At 48.5% G+C, this 16,052-nt stretch overlaps 1 protein-coding gene across 1 annotated transcript in view; it reads left to right on the top strand.

Moving 5' to 3' along the window:
* BZW2 (basic leucine zipper and W2 domains 2) overlaps positions 1–16,052 on the top strand; it is a 77,479-nt gene that overhangs the window by 49,855 nt on the left and 11,572 nt on the right. Inside the window, exons 6-10 of the mRNA XM_069094433.1 lie at positions 443–578; positions 3,792–3,901; positions 9,372–9,542; positions 11,014–11,160; positions 13,731–13,869. Of these exons, the coding sequence (XP_068950534.1) occupies positions 443–578; positions 3,792–3,901; positions 9,372–9,542; positions 11,014–11,160; positions 13,731–13,869 (703 nt within the window). The remainder of the gene's footprint in view (positions 1–442; positions 579–3,791; positions 3,902–9,371; positions 9,543–11,013; positions 11,161–13,730; positions 13,870–16,052) is intronic.

Below are 16,052 nucleotides of genomic sequence, written 5' to 3'. Positions count from 1 at the left end.
GGTTGTGGTTGTTTTTTTACTCTTATTGGGGGACGGATGGAGGCAAGGTGCTGTGATGAGTGTGGAGTGAACGCTAACTTTTTAAGCTGAAAAGCCTCCCTTTGGATCCCAGCTCTGCCACTGCAGGCAAGCCACCTCACCTTCCTGGGCCTCAGTTTCCTTTTCTGTAAAATGATGGGGGTGGTTTCCATGGTCTAGCGAACCACAGGCCTCACTTTACCTCAGGGCTCCCATATCAGGAAATCCCCCAGTGAAATCATGTTGCAGACAGGTTTTAAAGCCGGGAATGTTTAACCACCTATAGGGGAGTCTGCATAAAGTCCAGGGCAGACACGGCCTTCGCTCTGATGGCTCTTTAGTACAGACCAATGAGGCTTGGCCCCTGTGGGCATTGGCCCAGAGACTTCCCGCAGCTGACTGTCCATCCACCTTTGACCCACAGCTCCTCCTCTTCCTCAAAGCCTTCTCGGAAGCGGAGCAGACCAAGTTGGCCATGCTCACAGGGATCCTCCTGGCCAACGGGACGCTGCCGGCCACCATCCTCACCAGCCTCTTCACTGATAGTATAGTCAAAGAAGGTAATTCCTCTCTGCTGTTTCTCGTGGTCAGGAAGAAAAGGAGGGTAACCAGTGATCCAGGTGATGGAGAAAATCCTCACCTGTGATCTCCTTAAGGCGCAAGACTGAAAAGGTCCTTGGCTTCGGGGGCCTTCGTACATGAAGTCACACAAACAAGGATAGGAAAGATTCTGGGGGAGCAGCGTCTCCGAGCGGGGCCTGCCTGCCCTAGCGCCACCTTCAGCCTTTGGGCATGTTCTGGACGCTCCTCTTCCTTTGCCTGGGCTGGCCCAAGGAGGCCCAGTACGGCCATCCACATGCATCCCCCAGACCGCTGGCCATGTCTGCTCTCCTGCCCTGTGGTGCTTTGGAGATGCTGGTGGACTGCCTGGAGGAGGGGTCTCTGACATGTAGGGTATGGGCCCTTTCCCACAGGCCTAGGCAGTAATGCTACCCACATTGTGTCAGGCAGAGAAAGGGCTTTTAAAATCATACTGTGCAAATAGAGTTCTGGGCTCTTGAGTCCATAAAATCTGGCTTCAAATCCTACTTCAGGCATTTACTAAATGTGTGACCCTGGGTAGATCACTTAGCTTCTGTCTGTCTCAGTTTCCTCATTGCTAAAATAAGAGAGTTGGGCCCAATGGTTTAGCTTCTATCCCTTCTAGCTCTAAGAAGAAAAGCATTGTGCAAGCATTCCGCTCTGCGGGAAAGAGCCAAAGGCAAAGTGAAGGAATCCCTGCCCTGGAGACGTGTGTGCTTATGTGTGCAGGTGCATGCGTGTTTGTGTGTGTGCATGTGTGTGGGCGCATGCACCCATGCGCAGGAGGAACATGTGTACCCAGAAACAGAGCATGCCCTTCCATTTGGAGTCTGGGGTGAGCACGTGCTGTGCCCCTCAGGGCTCCAGAGGTGACCCTGAGGGGCTCTGGGTTTCTGGTGCCACTGTTCATTATCCCCAAGCAGTTGGCTTTCCAACAATTAGCCAACCAGATTTAATGAGATTTTACCAAAGGTATTTTACTTGGGAATTTAGAAAGAACAGTTGGCACCAAGAAAGTCTAGGGCACACTCACCCTCAAATATACACAGAATCTGGGGGCAGATTGCAGCTCAGAGTGTGATGGCAGTGAGGCCCAGAGGTAGATGAGAAAGCCTCCCCATCATTTTTCTGTGTCCAAGGCATTATGGTCCAGAAACTGCTTCCTCCTCCGGGGCTGTCATTCCATCTCTCTGTGTTGATGTCTGTCCAGGTGTGTCCTTGGTCCGTGTCTCTCTGCTCTGGGGTGCTGATGCTCCATTGGGGTAACACCTCTATGCTCTTGGCTCCAGGCCTTCTCTCCCAATGGAGGCCAAGGACCAGTAGATAAAAGCCTATTCCTCACCTTCCTGGGGCCTCAGAATGATTCCCTCTCAGAGGCCCCATTTTGGGGTCCTTCACCTGTGGGCTGGGCCACTATTTGACTAAGGAGTTCAATGGTTTATGCCAGAGTGAAGCTTTTTGTTGGGAGCGAAAGACAGAAACAGAGAGAATAGAGACAGAGATAGTGTGCGTTGTTCTTAGACCCAACCACTAGTAGTCTGGAAGTGGTTGGCTTTCGGGCTTTTTCCCCAGCTTTAGGACCCTCCAGGCTGGCACATGCTTGATCTGTAGTTGGGAGATGCACGTTCAAAGCCCACTTCTTTCAGTGCCATCTTCGACGAGCATGTTTTGAAATCTATGTTGAAATTCTTCTTTAAAGTAGACTTTGTGCTTGGGATAAAGAATATTTATGCAAATAGCAAGAGACTTTGTGACTTCAGCAGTGGGAAGAATTCTCAGTTGGGAAGTTCCCTCCTCCAGGGTAGATTGCCAGGGTCTGACTTAGTAAATAAATTCTGGAGAGTTGCCCGAGTCCTGGAGAGATGAAGTTGCTTTCCCAGGATCACAGGTAGTGAGTGTAAGGGGCTGAATTTGAACCTACGGCCTCCTGACTCTGAGTGCAGCTCTCCCCCTCATCCCCACACACATGCGCTGGTTTAAGTTCCTTGTGCTGTCTCAAGATACGTTTGTTTTCAAACTAATGGTTTACTTACTTATTTTCCCTCAGGAGGAGATCTTAACACATCAAAAGGGTGTTAAAACACACATACAGCCCACACTAGTCTTTCTAACCAAGGGGAGCATAGTGGTATGCTAACACTTTCTCAAACTGTTGTTTAATTAAGAATCATTCTCTTAATAATCACTGACATTGCCTTAGTAAAGTACTTTCCTCCTGGGTTAGGTCATGCTAATATTATTATTCCCATCTTACGGATGAGGAAACTGAGGCTTAGAGAGGCCAAGTGATTTGGTCAGGCTCACACAGGAAGAAGGTATCAGAGAGGGTCCCAGGTGTCCAGCTCAGTGCTCAGTCTGGCCCCCCATGATGCTTCTGTCCCTCCATCTGGGCAGATCACAGTCGTGAATGATTACTGGTGCATGAACATGTGGGAAATGCTTTCAGTCCAGTCTATCAAGCATTTACTGAGCTGTTACTCTGTTCTAGGCTCTGTGGTGGGTGTCTGGAAAGCAAAGGCCTCAGAAAGATTTCATTCAGTTGGGGCTGGGGGTGGAAGAGTTAAGGTGGGAAACCTGCTGGTATAGTTTAGGTCGCTTGGGTACCTTAGAAGTGTGAAAAGTGTCCCCTAATCAAGTTTTTAGAGAAAACCAAAGTGACCGTGAAAGACACGAAGGACAGTTTTGTTTCTGCTTTAATTCTGAAACTCCTCCCCCCCACAGGAATGCCCCCTGTTAAGAGGCAGCCTGGTCAGTGGAAGGTGTGTGCTTTTTCCTCACTTCCCTATGCTGGGACCAGTGCCCAGCTCCCCTCCGAGGCTCAGCTCAAGTATCTCTCCCTCTAGGAAGCCTTTTCTGACTCTTCTATCACCCCCCAACGTGTTAGTGCTCTCCCCCAATTCCCCTGTATGTGGACATTGAAATACCCCCCCCCCAGGAGAATGTAAACCCCTGAGGGCAGGGACAGTTTCATTGCTTTTTATTTCTGACACCTGGCACAGTTCTTGGCATACAGCCAGTGCTTAATAAATAAATGGATTTGAATGACCCAATGATGAAGTCACTTCCTGTTCTCTCACAAACTTAATTTGGTGAAGCTAAACCTTTGAGGCATTTGCCACTTAGGGGAGAAGGTTAGCCTTTTTCTGAATTGCTAACATCTTTCCTCCTAAGATTCTTAAATCCTTTTTTAGGCATTGCAGCCTCCTTTGCAGTAAAGCTCTTTAAAGCATGGATGGCCGAAAAAGATGCGAATGCTGTTACCTCATCTTTGAGAAAAGCCAACTTGGACAAGAGGTTACTTGTAAGTATGGTGTATTGTCTGGTCATGAGGAATCATTGGGAAAAAGGGTAGGGGAGGGTTGGGGTGGTCACCAGGCTCACCCACCATGCATAGTACCTTCTACCATGCAACAGATGAGGAATGTTTCCAAGGAGAGTGAGTTTCAGGAAGTCCCTTTATAGCTCCATCCTTGACAAATGCTGGGTGATTTGGGGTTCATCCTCCCATGTCATTCTAGCTGAGTTTGGAGCAGGTGGGGCCCCAAAGTGCTGAATTCTTTGACCATGGTGACCCATGCTGTTTTAAGCAATAGCCAGTGAAGATCAGAGGGGACCTAACTCATAGAAAATGTCTTGTTGAAAATTTGGAAATAGTTGTTGAAATGTTGCTGGCATTTGCAGGAGTTGCAGACTTGTAGGAGTTTTTGGAAGAGAAATCTGGCCATATGCATTGAAAGGTATAAAAATCAACTTGATTTGGTTTTTGAGAATATATCCTGAAAGTGTGATCAAAACCAACCAAAAAAGAGGGCTATCGGTGTGAGGATTTTCAAAGCAACGTCATCTGTAATTGCAAAAACTTGGAAACAACAGTCCTTCCCAGCAGTTAGAGACGGTCCGCATAAGTTGTGGCCCACTCCTTTAATGTGATATTCCCAGGAAATAAACCCCCAGAGTCAGAGGAAGATAGAAAGCTGGGGCATGAGATTGAGAAGATGGCGCTGAACAGAACGAGCTCATGGAGAGGTGCGAATGTCCATACTGATGATGACTCTTTAAGAAGGAGAATGAATGAGGATGAATGGCCAGAAAGAGCAAGCTGAGAGAGACTTAGGGGGAACAGTGGAAAAGCTGTGAATTTGATGTGTTGAATTTCATTGATTTGAGTAGTGGAGAAAGAAACAGCCTTGGGGTCAGGAAGCCTTGCCTCTGACTCATCTGGGCTGTGCAACCCTTCAGATACCACTGAGTCATGTAGTCAAATGTATCCGTGTTCGAATAGCAGCAGGTCACTTTGTATGTCAGGGCTCGAGGCCACCTCCTGAGGATTAGAAGTCGCAGAGAATGTGCCAACCTGGATTGAGAGTGGCCATTGCCCCCTGGAAGTTCCATAGGCTACGTCCAGACTCTGTTCTAAATAAAAATAGTTACTGCTGCTGGTGCCTGCCATTGTATAGTCAGTCAGTATATAAACAATTGCCTACAGGTGTGCCTAGAACTGTGCAATGAAAGGCAAAGACCTGATTCCTGTCCTCAAGGAGCTCACAGTCTAAAGAGGAAGACAATGTGCAAACCCCCAAATGCACAGGATAAACTGGAGATGATCAGCAGAGGGAAGTCACTAGAATCAAGGGGGATATAGCACTTTAAGGTTCACCAATGCTCTGAAATGGGCTGATATTCAGTAATACACTTACTATATTTGCCAGCAGCTTGCTACATATTATGATAATTCAGTATGATAAGTTTTACAATAAATGTCTTCTCTGTAACCAGTAACTGTAGAATTGTTCAATGGTTCAACCCATCTTCAAGTCACTCTCACTGATCATGAGTGGTCTCCCCAAGGCTTTGTGCTAGGTGGCAGCTGCTGCTGCTTCTTCTCCTTCCCCCTCCACCCTCTTCCCTCTTCTCCTCCTCCCTCCTCCTTTTTCCTCCACTTCCTCCTTGTCTCCTCTTCTCTCCTCTGTCTGTAATACTTGGTGATCTCATCAGCTCCCAACTCTCTTTATCTAACCCTAGGCTGTCCCATCTCCCATCTCCCCTTTGGACGTCTTGACCCAGATACCCCACTGGCATCTCTACTCACCAGATCCCAGACAGAACTTATGTGTCTTCTCTTCCCTTTCTACTCCATCCCCTCCTCCACACTTGCTTTTTATCATCAAGGGGACCCCCTCTTCCTGGTCGCCCAGGCTGCGGACCTCAGTGAGTCTTGCCTCTCCCTCACTCTCTCTCATCTCCCTCCCTCCCCAGTCCAATCCAAGGCTGTGTTTCCCTCCACTCTAGAATTCAGCAACATTGGCCTTCTTTCAGGCCCTTGCCCAGGATCCTGTCTCCGGACTTCGTACTGGCCCATGGCTCTCCCTGAAGCCAGGGGCGTTCTCTCTGCTCACTTCTGCCTTCTGCCTTCCTGGGCTTCCACCCAGACTCAGGTGAAGGCCCCTCCTTCTGCAGGAGGCTTTTCCCTTGCCCCTCCCTGCTCCTGTCCCCAGTGCTCTTCCCCACCTCCCTGATGGCCACAGGCACCGCCTACACCATGGCGTTAACGCTCTGTCTCCACTATCAGAATACGCTTCTGCTTTTCTGGGTAACCTTAGTGCCGAAGATAGAAATGCTGCTTGACTGACTGCCTGACCTTCTCCCCCTTCTTTCCGGTCCAAATGCAAACAGCCTCCCTGAGGCTCTCATTAACTCTTTGAAGACTGTTATATTTGTCTGCCTGTGTCTATTCTCTTCCCTCTCTGGTCCTTCTTTCATGTTTGGCCACATCACTTCTCTGCTCAAAAACTCTCTATGGCTCCCTCTGCCTACTGAACAAAATGTAGCCCTGCTCTCAAGTCTCTTGTACAGTCTGGCTCCTACCCACTGCTCTGGGCCTATCAAATGCCATGGCCCTTTGTGCATCCTACGTTCCCACTGAGATGGGCTTCTTTCCTGCTGTCCCCATCTCTGCGCTGCTCCCTTGTACCTGCTGTCCTATGCCCAGGTCATGTCTGAGGCCTAGAGTGAATGCTGCTCACATTCCTCCATGCGGAAGTCTTTCCAGTCTTTCGAGAACAAGCCCAGGACCCCTCACCTGTGGCTTTCCGATGGAGCCTCCTCTTCCTGCCCTCGTCCGCCTGAGTCACTCTATATAAATGCTCCCATTTTTATTCTTCCTATCCAGTGTTCCTCGTGGCATAATTAGAATACAGGAATGTGATTGGATAGCATTGCCCCCTAAGAAATGGCAAGAGCAAAGAATAAGACCAGAAAACTGGGAAGGTGAATGATGGGAGGCAGAGGGAAAGAAGCAAGATAAATAAAGGTGCTTAATGACATGTAGGGTGGAGACACTCACCCCCGTCCATGTTTGACTGTGCGCAGGATGAGGGGAGAAGGATCACAGCCCAAACAAGGGCGATTCTGGCTGAAGACCATACACCCATCTGTTGTCCTAGCTTAAGGGGAGAAGGGCCAGATCTAGGATTTCATTGGTCTGAGGGACTCCCAGGTGAGCAAAGTCCCTCTACCAAGGCAGGTCAGCACCTCGTCTCTAACTTAAAATCTTGGACAATCACCGAGTCCTTGGAGCGGTGAATCACTTTATCCTCAAGCACAGAAGCCCCACTTTTGGACTTCAAGACTGAGTGTCCAGCATACCACACTGCCTCGTGCTGGTTTAACAATTGGGAAATAATTTGAGTTTATGAATGTACATGCAGTCATTTACAATCTCATTTTCTTTGCTTGGTTTGGTTCTCTTTTGTTCTCTATATTAGAATATTTGCCCTTATCAAGGGAACTTTAAATACAAAATTATACCTTTTAAAAAATTCTGGAAGCGTATGAAGAATACGAAAGCCAAAATCCAGCCGAGGGGCAGAGTGGCCAACAGAAAGCACTTGGCAGGAGATCCTCTGCACTAAGTCATCCCAATAGCATTTACAAATGAAACAGGCAGAATGACTGATGACATACAGTAGGCCAGCTTTGGCCGCATTTCTATGGTGAGTGATTCTCTTGGGCGCCTTTTGCATTCGGACTCTCGACTCTACTCGCTTATTGCTTCTGGTGGCAGCCAACGTTGTTTTTTCCTTCAGAAGAGTGGAACAGATAGGAGGCCAAATAAAAGCCTGAAATATTAATTATTAACTCATTATAAATCAACGTCCTTCTAATTATGAACAAGGGGACTTTTGACTTGAAGGACAAATGGAATCTCATTGTGGTGTTTGTCATCTGTTCAATAACTCTTCTATGTAGTGCTGCTTTCTGGTTTATCAGAGACAAGGTAGAACAATGTCCTTCTAATTGTTACAGTCCATTCTATACAATAAGGTGCTCATCCAATCGACCACTCATTACAATGATCCTTGGCTAACATGGATGCAATCAATCTTGTTGAACAAAACACCTCAGATGGATTAAGAACAAAGTCTTTCATTCAGTCTGGTACGATGGGAAGAGTTCTGGAACTGGAGTCGCAGGAACTCAGCTTGAATCCTGGTTCTGAAACTTACCAGCTTCCTCATCTATAAGATGAAGGAGTTGGACTAAGTGACCGCCAAGGGCCTTCCTTCCATCTCTCAGTTTTTGGTCCTATAATGATGGAAACCTCTGCATTTGGGCCGTGAGATCTTGTACCCGTCTTTACTCAGTTCTTATTTTCTTGCTGCTCCCCCTGCCCCAGAAGGGAATGTAAATTGAGATGAGGGCCAGTTTCATTCTTGTCTTTGTATCTCCAGCACCGAGCACATATCAATAAATGTTCATCGAATGAATGACTGACTAGATGATGAAATAGAAGACACTTAGAAAGAAGCTTCCATCAAAGATCAGATGCAGCCAGGCCTGTATTCATAGAAACTACCCATCGTACAGATGATGCAGCTTTAAAGGCACACAGGATTAGTTTCCAAGATAGCTCAGGAGGTGGGAGAGTGCAAAAGGAGATTCTAAAACAACATTTTACAAACCACAGACAGTATCACCACCCAAAAAGAGTCATGGAGAAGACATCAGCAACGGTCCAATGGGAGATGTGCTTTCTAATCTAGGAAAGCTCTTGTGGTCTACCTATGCATTCAGGGTGTCCTTGATGACAGCATGAAAAGGATTTGTATCTGGTTTCCTACAGCTGTGCTATATTAAGAGACAGAGACCCAGCCACCTTCACAGTGGAGGGAGCCGAGTTGTTGAGCAGGACATGAGCCCCGGTTTTGCTGATTCCAAGGCTTATGTTCCCTCCGCTGCACGATGCTGTTTCCATCTCTCCAACTGTTTGGCCATTGATCATCTTCAAGAGAGACTTGGTTTGCTGGCAAGTCAAAGGGAGTGGGTAGGAGAAAGAGACTGTGTCCTCTCTGTCTTCCTCCCAGCTATTAGCTCTCAAGGGCTTTGTGTCTCCACCAGGAGGCTGGCCAGTTATTGGAATGTCATATTATGAACTGACTCACAGTTTTATCTAAGCCCAGCCAGGAATGACTGATGACAGATACTTGTTACATGGCCACTTGTTTGCATTCAGTTTGTACCTACTTCACACCATTGGGTAATTGGCTGATTGATTGACTAATGAATGTGCTAAGGAATTGTTCATTCCTTGGGCTGATTTTGTAAATTGCTTGATGAAGTGTTCTCTCCTGATAAAGGCATCAGGTGTAGGACACACCTCTAATGCCCTGTCATCATAGAGTGCTGGCCGCCAAACTTCTGGGGTTTGTGGGAGGAGAGTAGATTTTAGAGCTCTTGGTTCCAAAGCATCTCTTTTTCTCCATCTTTTCCAGGAACTTTTTCCAGCTAACCGCCAGAATGTGGATCACTTTGCTAAGTACTTCACAGAGGCAGGTCTGAAAGAGCTCTCTGATTTTCTCCGGGTCCAGCAATCCCTAGGTACCCGTAAGGAGCTCCAAAAGGAACTACAGGAACGTCTGTCTCAGGAGTGCCCCATCAAAGAGGTGGGTGGACAGGCTGCACGTTCTGCCGCCCCCCAGTCTGCTTGTGCTCCAGGACACCCAGACAGCAGCCGTGTGTCCTGGCTGCTGAATTCTCCTCTGTGTTGTTGCAACGTCACACCAGGATGTGTGTGTTGACTACTGACCAGAGGGTTACAGAAATGAATGGCGACCCCCGTCATTAGCTTGGGCATGGTCCCCAGGGGTCACTCACTTTGGAAGGACGTTTATTTCATTAATCATGGTTTAGCATTCTCCCTTCTCTAAAGTTGTTTGCCTTAGTTGGCCACTAGGGGCGCCACCATGCAAATCAGTTCTCAAGGACTGGTCACTACATACATCTAGCTGGAGTTCAATCATATTTCAGGCTTGTTTCTGTATAAATTAGTACAGCTATGTGTCTTATTCTTCTGGGTCTGTTTGCTTCGTTCACTTTGTGCCCCATCACTTAACATAACTAAATCTTAGTCCTATGGGTTTTTCTTAGTTCCTCATGGTCATCATTTCATTTATTTTTTAGAGTGGGGAAGGCAATGCAATTGGGATTAAGTGACTTGCCCAAGGTCACACAGCTAGTGAGTGTGTCAAGTGTCTGAGGTCAGATTTGAACTCAGGTCCTCCTGATTCCAAGGCTGCACCACCTAGCCTCCCCTCTCTTTTTTTTCTTATATTACAATAATGTTCCATTACATTTCTACACCATTATTTCTTTAGCCATTCTCTGATCAATGGGTGCTCACTTTGTTATCAGATTATTATTTTTTTAATTTTTAAAATTCTCTTCCACAAAAAGCAATACTGAGAATCTCTTGGTCCATATGAGATCTTTGATCTCACTCTGGTCAATGGTGGGATTACACTGTCAAAGGATATAGTAATGATTTTTCTTACACAGTTCCAGATCATAATCCAGAATGGTCAGTCCAACTCACAGTTGACTCACAGTGCACTTATTTTTACTTTCTTACAATACCTCCAAAGTTGATGAGTTTGAACAAGTGTTCTGCATGGGGGCAGCTACCCTGGAGGAAGATGCATATCTGGCACAGAATTGTTGGCGCCCTCAAGTCTGATGTGACCTGGAACAAAGCCCCAAATGCTCCACCCTAGTTAAATTTCTTTTCGTGCATATACCACAATTTCAGTGTGATCCAAAGTAGACCTCGCGTGTTAAGCAATAATTCTTGGGGAGTGTCGTAATTATCCCAACTCTGATTAGCCCCCTCTGCTTCTGAGCAGCTGCATACAGGGCCGCTGGCCAGAGCTCAGCAGATTTATTTTGGGTCTTGATGTAGACTTGCTCCCAGAACACAACAATAGGGTTTCTTCCTTTCTGAGGCACCAAGGGCAGAGAAGGACAGTGTGGAATGTCACTGGCTTGTCCAGAGCCCGTGGATGGTGAGGAAAGTGGAGAAGATAAGTTACAGTTCTCTCCCTCACACTCTCTCTCTCTCTGTTTCTTTCCCCATGATAGATTGTGCTCTATGTCAGAGAGGAAATGAAGAGAAACTCCTTGGCAGAAGCAGCGGTCATCGGGCTCCTGTGGACATGCGTCATGAATGCAGTGGAGTGGAATAAGAAAGAGGAGCTGGTGACTGAGCAAGCCCTTAAGCACCTCAAGGTTAGGTGGGCCAGGGGGAGGCCCCTGGGTCCCGTCCCTGTTCTTCCCCCGAGGCCTGTCTTCTGGCACTGTATCCTCCCCATGACTCCCCCAGAGCACCAGCTGTACTGCCCAGGGATGAAGGGGGATTATCAGTGACCCAGAGGTTTCTGGGAATCCAGAAACATAGGGGTGGTTGGCTTTCGTGAAATCAGCCTGCTTATTCCTTCTTCTGCCAATGCTGAGTCAGCTCCTCTGTGTCCTAGGAGAAGGTTTTAGGAAGATGCTGTGGCCCAAATGTCATCTCCCTGCTTTATTCAGTCCACCTGGTGGTAGCCATGCTTCCCAGAATTCACCAGACCGGTGCCCACCCAACACTACTCTGGCCTCTTCCAGCTAGGTGGGAGCCGCCATTGCTGGTGCTTTATTAGAAGAGCCTTGGAAACCCTGGGCTTCCTTCCACACTGGGAGGAGGCATCCTTATGGGAGAGGTTGATACTGACCCTTTGACTTCTTAAATGTTCATGGAGATACAGGACTTTTAGACCATAGGATCATGCTCTGATCACCTAGGTGGCTCACTTAGAGCCAGTGCGTGGAAAGTATAGGAGATGTGAAGCCAGAGGACCCGGGTTCAGATTCCACTTCTGTGATTTTGAGCCCAGAAGGGGACCTCTCTAGTCAGGGGGCCACTCCTCTGTAAAATGGAGGCGCTGGACTTGCTGGCCCTCAAAGTCCATTCCAGCTTAGATCCACCTCTAAGACCATAGGCTGGTCACAGGACCTCTCTAAGCTTGATTTGTCCCATCTGTAGAATGGGGAAGATAATAACATTTGCTCCTTCTTCCTCACAGCCCTGCTGTAAGGAAAGCTCTTTGTAGTAAATGTGAGTCATTCTTAAATCCTGGAGGCTGAATAGTACCATGGAAAGAGCATTCACTGGCTCTGGAATTAGAAGATCTGTGTTCAAATTTCCCCTCTGATGTTTGCTACCGGTGTGAACCAAGGCAAGCCACTCAGTCTCTCTGGGACTCAATTTCCTCGTCTGTAAAACACAGGGCTTGGACAAGATGGCCTCTGAGGTCCTTTGTAGCTCTAGAGCAATGGGCATCCATACATGTAACTGAGAAGACTCCCTAGAAAAGACCTCTGGGCTATTGCTATTTACACTTCACAGCAGAGTTAGAAAACACTCAGACCTTGAGAAAATTTGGTGAGGACTTGCACAGACTCCTTATTCTCTGGAAAATGTGTCCTTGCCTTTCTTCAGTGCCTGCTGCTGGACACAGCTCTGGCCAGGGCACCATACACATGGAAGACAGTGCTCCTCTCCTCAGAGAGCTCCAAGTCTAACTGGAGAGACCATCCAGACAAGCTGGAAGAAGCAATCAGGACTGCAGAGCTGCAAGGGACCCTAGCTGCTCTCCTGCCCTGCCTAAACATGATTATAATATTCTGAACAAATATTCATCTTCCTTGTGCTTGTTATACAAATTGATTTAGGGCTTTGAATGGATATTCCAATTTCTTTTTCGCAGAGCAGCCTGGAAAGTAGTTGCAATTATTTTTACCCCCATTTTACAGATGAGGAAAATCAGGCTCAGAGAGGTTAAATGACTTGTCGAGGGTCACACAGCTAGGAAGGGTGTGAAGCAGGATTCAAATTGGGTCATCTACAATCTCTATTTCACTTTTGAGGATCACAAGGAAAGTAAATGATGTAGGTTGAGAAGGCTTCTTGGAAGAGCTCAGTCTGGATCTTGCAGCATGTGATGGGATCCAGACTGTAGAATCCACACCAGGAGGGAGTTCTGGGCAGAGGGAACCGGGGGAGTGAAGCACAGACTTAGGCAGAGAGGACAATGGAGAGGGAGACTAGCCAGGTGCAGGAGGGAGTGGAGATGGCTGGAGGGAGGGACTTCCTTCAGGCCTTCAGTCTCTCATTTAACAGCCCCTCATTAGAGGCCTGCCATGTGCTAGGCCTGTGGGCGCCAACGCCTAAGGTAGCTTGTTCTAGGGAGGAGCTGCTCCTGTGCCCACCCAGGGGTGGGCAGCTGGCTCAGAAGGCCTCTGTGTCATGCCTCCCCACAAGTGATTTTCATCTGTAACTTGGTCTTCAGAGGTCAGGGATCTCCTAGGACCCAAACTCACTGTGTCAGGGCTCAACAGTTTGCTTCCGATCATAATTGGGAAATTGAGACTTGAGTTGATCCTGGGAGAAAAAGAGTCCTTGGAGAGTGTTGGCACTGAGCTTGGGGCAGATGCCCTTCTCAAGTCCTTCATCCACCTGCACCAGTACTCATAGCTGTCACGGAAAGAGTACTTTAAGTCAGCAAAGCACTCTCCATATGTTATCTCATCTCATTCCCACAACCACCCTGGCACATAGGGGTCATTATTCCTGCTTTACAGATGAGGAAACTGAGGCTTGCCCGGGGTCACCCAAAGAATAAGTGACTGAGCTGGGATTTGAACTCAGGGCTTCTGATGCCAAGTTTGGATCTCTGTGGGCTGTGCCATGTGGCTGCCCTCTGACCTCCGTTCTCTACCTGGTGGGTAAATTAATCACGTTCTCTCCCCATCCTTTCCAGCACTATGCGCCCCTGCTGGCTGCATTCAGCTCCCAAGGTCAGTCAGAGCTGATCCTGCTGCAGAAGGTGCAGGAGTTCTGTTACGACAACATCCACTTCATGAAGGCCTTTCCCAAGATCGTGGTCCTCTTTTACAAAGGTTGGTCCTCCATCCACTCAGTCAGCCCACAGGCATCCACTCCCAAGAGGAGGAAATGCAGGGTGCCCTGGGGTGGGTTAAATCTGCGCCCCCCCCCCCTCTGGAGCGGGAGGAGGGCGAGCTGGTCTCCAAGCCCTTGGTGTCGGGCCCAAGCTGTGAGCTGGGATGGCCCCGATGGATACCATGGCCATGATGAGCCTCATGACATCCTGGTGCCACCAGGCTGGTGTCCAGAGGATGTCCGAGGCTGGCCAGGGTCCCGAGGAGTGGCTCCTTTGGGGTCATCCCAGGCTGTGGTCACCACAGAGACGTGCGCAGCCCATGGTCCATGGACGCTACAAAGCTCCCTTGATTGGATTCAGCAGCTTGGGAGTGAAGATGATGGCCTAACTCGTTTGTGCGTCTGCTGGAATGACTCTAAGTGGCCCCCATGCTTTTATGTGGAGATGGGCAGAAAAGGAAGCAGATGAAGGGTGCATTGGGAATTCATTTTAATTGTCTTTTTAAATGCTCATCTGGCATCCTTGGATAAGGTCTGTGTCCTCACACAAACTGGGCAGTTCTGGCGGTGGGGCTCGGGGTTTAATGGCTTTGAGAGGGCTGAGGGGGTTGGGGAAGTTGGAGCTGCTCCCTCCTGAGGCCTAAGTTCCTTGGTGAGACCCTGTTGGGCACGTGCAGAGATGCTATTGGCATGTGAGGGTACAAAGCAATCACTCACCAAATGGCACCAAAATGGAGAGCAGACTCACAGGCATCAGCCGCACTCACCTGCTGGACAGGCCGGGCCCCCCCACTGGAAGAATTCGAATCCAAGGCAGGCTCTTTGGGGACCGTTTGGTCCATGTTAGCTGGAGATGTAGCTGACAGCCTTGGCCTCATGGGCCAGTCTCTCAGTGGGCCTTTCAGGATGTGTTCGCTTGGGTCGAGTGAGTGTTCCACAGGGAGCCGGTCTGGGCGGGTGCAGGAGACCCCAATTCTCTAGAGGGTTTTCAGGATGGGAGTAAGTATTTATACAGAGCCTGAACACCTAGCAGTTCTGATATCATGGATGCTCACCACAGCCCTGAGAGACGGGGCTATTTGTTGTGATATCTCCAGGCAGAGGTGAAGTGTCTTCCTGAAGATCACACAGCTGGAAATCTGGATTTGAACTCAGGCCTTCCTGCCTCTGGGCCCAGCGTTCAAGCCTCTAGTATTGCTATTTCGATTTTCTTGCTCCTATTCTCTTTTCCGCACCCAGAGCCCCAAAACAACCGTCGTCCTGGTGTTTGTCAAACCAATAACCTGGCCCAACAATACTGCCGAGTCAGCTTAGGGCCCTCGTCCACTAGGGTCATTGGCCCATTTTACAGGGCATCCTCCCCTTCCGGCACAGAGGACACTCAGAAGTGCTTCCTATGTCCACCCAATATGGAATTAGCCCCAGGATCCCCGGCCTGGACCTCAAAGGGACCTCAGAAGCCCCCCAGTCCAATCTCCTTGTTTCATGGATAGAAAAACTGAGGCCCAAAGAGAGTGTGTCACTGCCGTGTTTGAACTTCACCAGGTCCAAGGTCATGGGCTCAGCGCCTCACCCCCTGACTCTAGTGCCCAATCATAATCAAGCCTCTCATTGTATAATGGTCTTGTCTGGTCTTCAGAGAAACCCCAGGAGGGAAGTGCTATTGTCGTCCCCATTTTACAGATGAGGAAACTGAGGCAGGCAGTGGTATGTGCCCAAAGCCACAGTTACTGAGCATGGGGGTGTTTTCCTAACTCCAAGGGAGCTGCCTGTCACCACTCTGCCAATGAGACGCCTCAAGTCATCAGAGACAGGATCAGTAAAGAGTAACTAGGAGCAGCTGCCAGAATAACCATGGTGGGCAGCACTTGGAGGTTTGCCCAGCGCTTGACCCGCGTGTTATCTCTCATTCTTCACAGCATCCTGGGGAGGTGAGAGCTGTGATGTATGCCCATTTTGTAGGAGAGGAAATCGAGTCAATCAGAAGTTAAGTGATTCTCCCAGGGTCACATAGTTTCTAAGTGTGTGAGGTGGGATTTGAATTCAAATCTTCCTGACTCCTAGTTCAGCATTCTATGCACTGTGCCCCCTGGCTGACTCCAATCTAAGGAAGGAAGGAGGAAGGGAGGGATGAAGGAAGGAAGGAAGGAAGGAAGGAAGGAAGGAAGGAAGGAAGGAAGGA

This window comes from Petaurus breviceps, unplaced genomic scaffold (genome assembly GCF_028583685.1).
Source record: "Petaurus breviceps papuanus isolate PSGF00001 unplaced genomic scaffold, PetGlider_PUasm1.0 218, whole genome shotgun sequence".
Lineage (NCBI taxonomy): Eukaryota > Metazoa > Chordata > Mammalia > Diprotodontia > Petauridae > Petaurus > Petaurus breviceps.
This window is presented reverse-complemented; position numbering and strand designations above follow the sequence as displayed.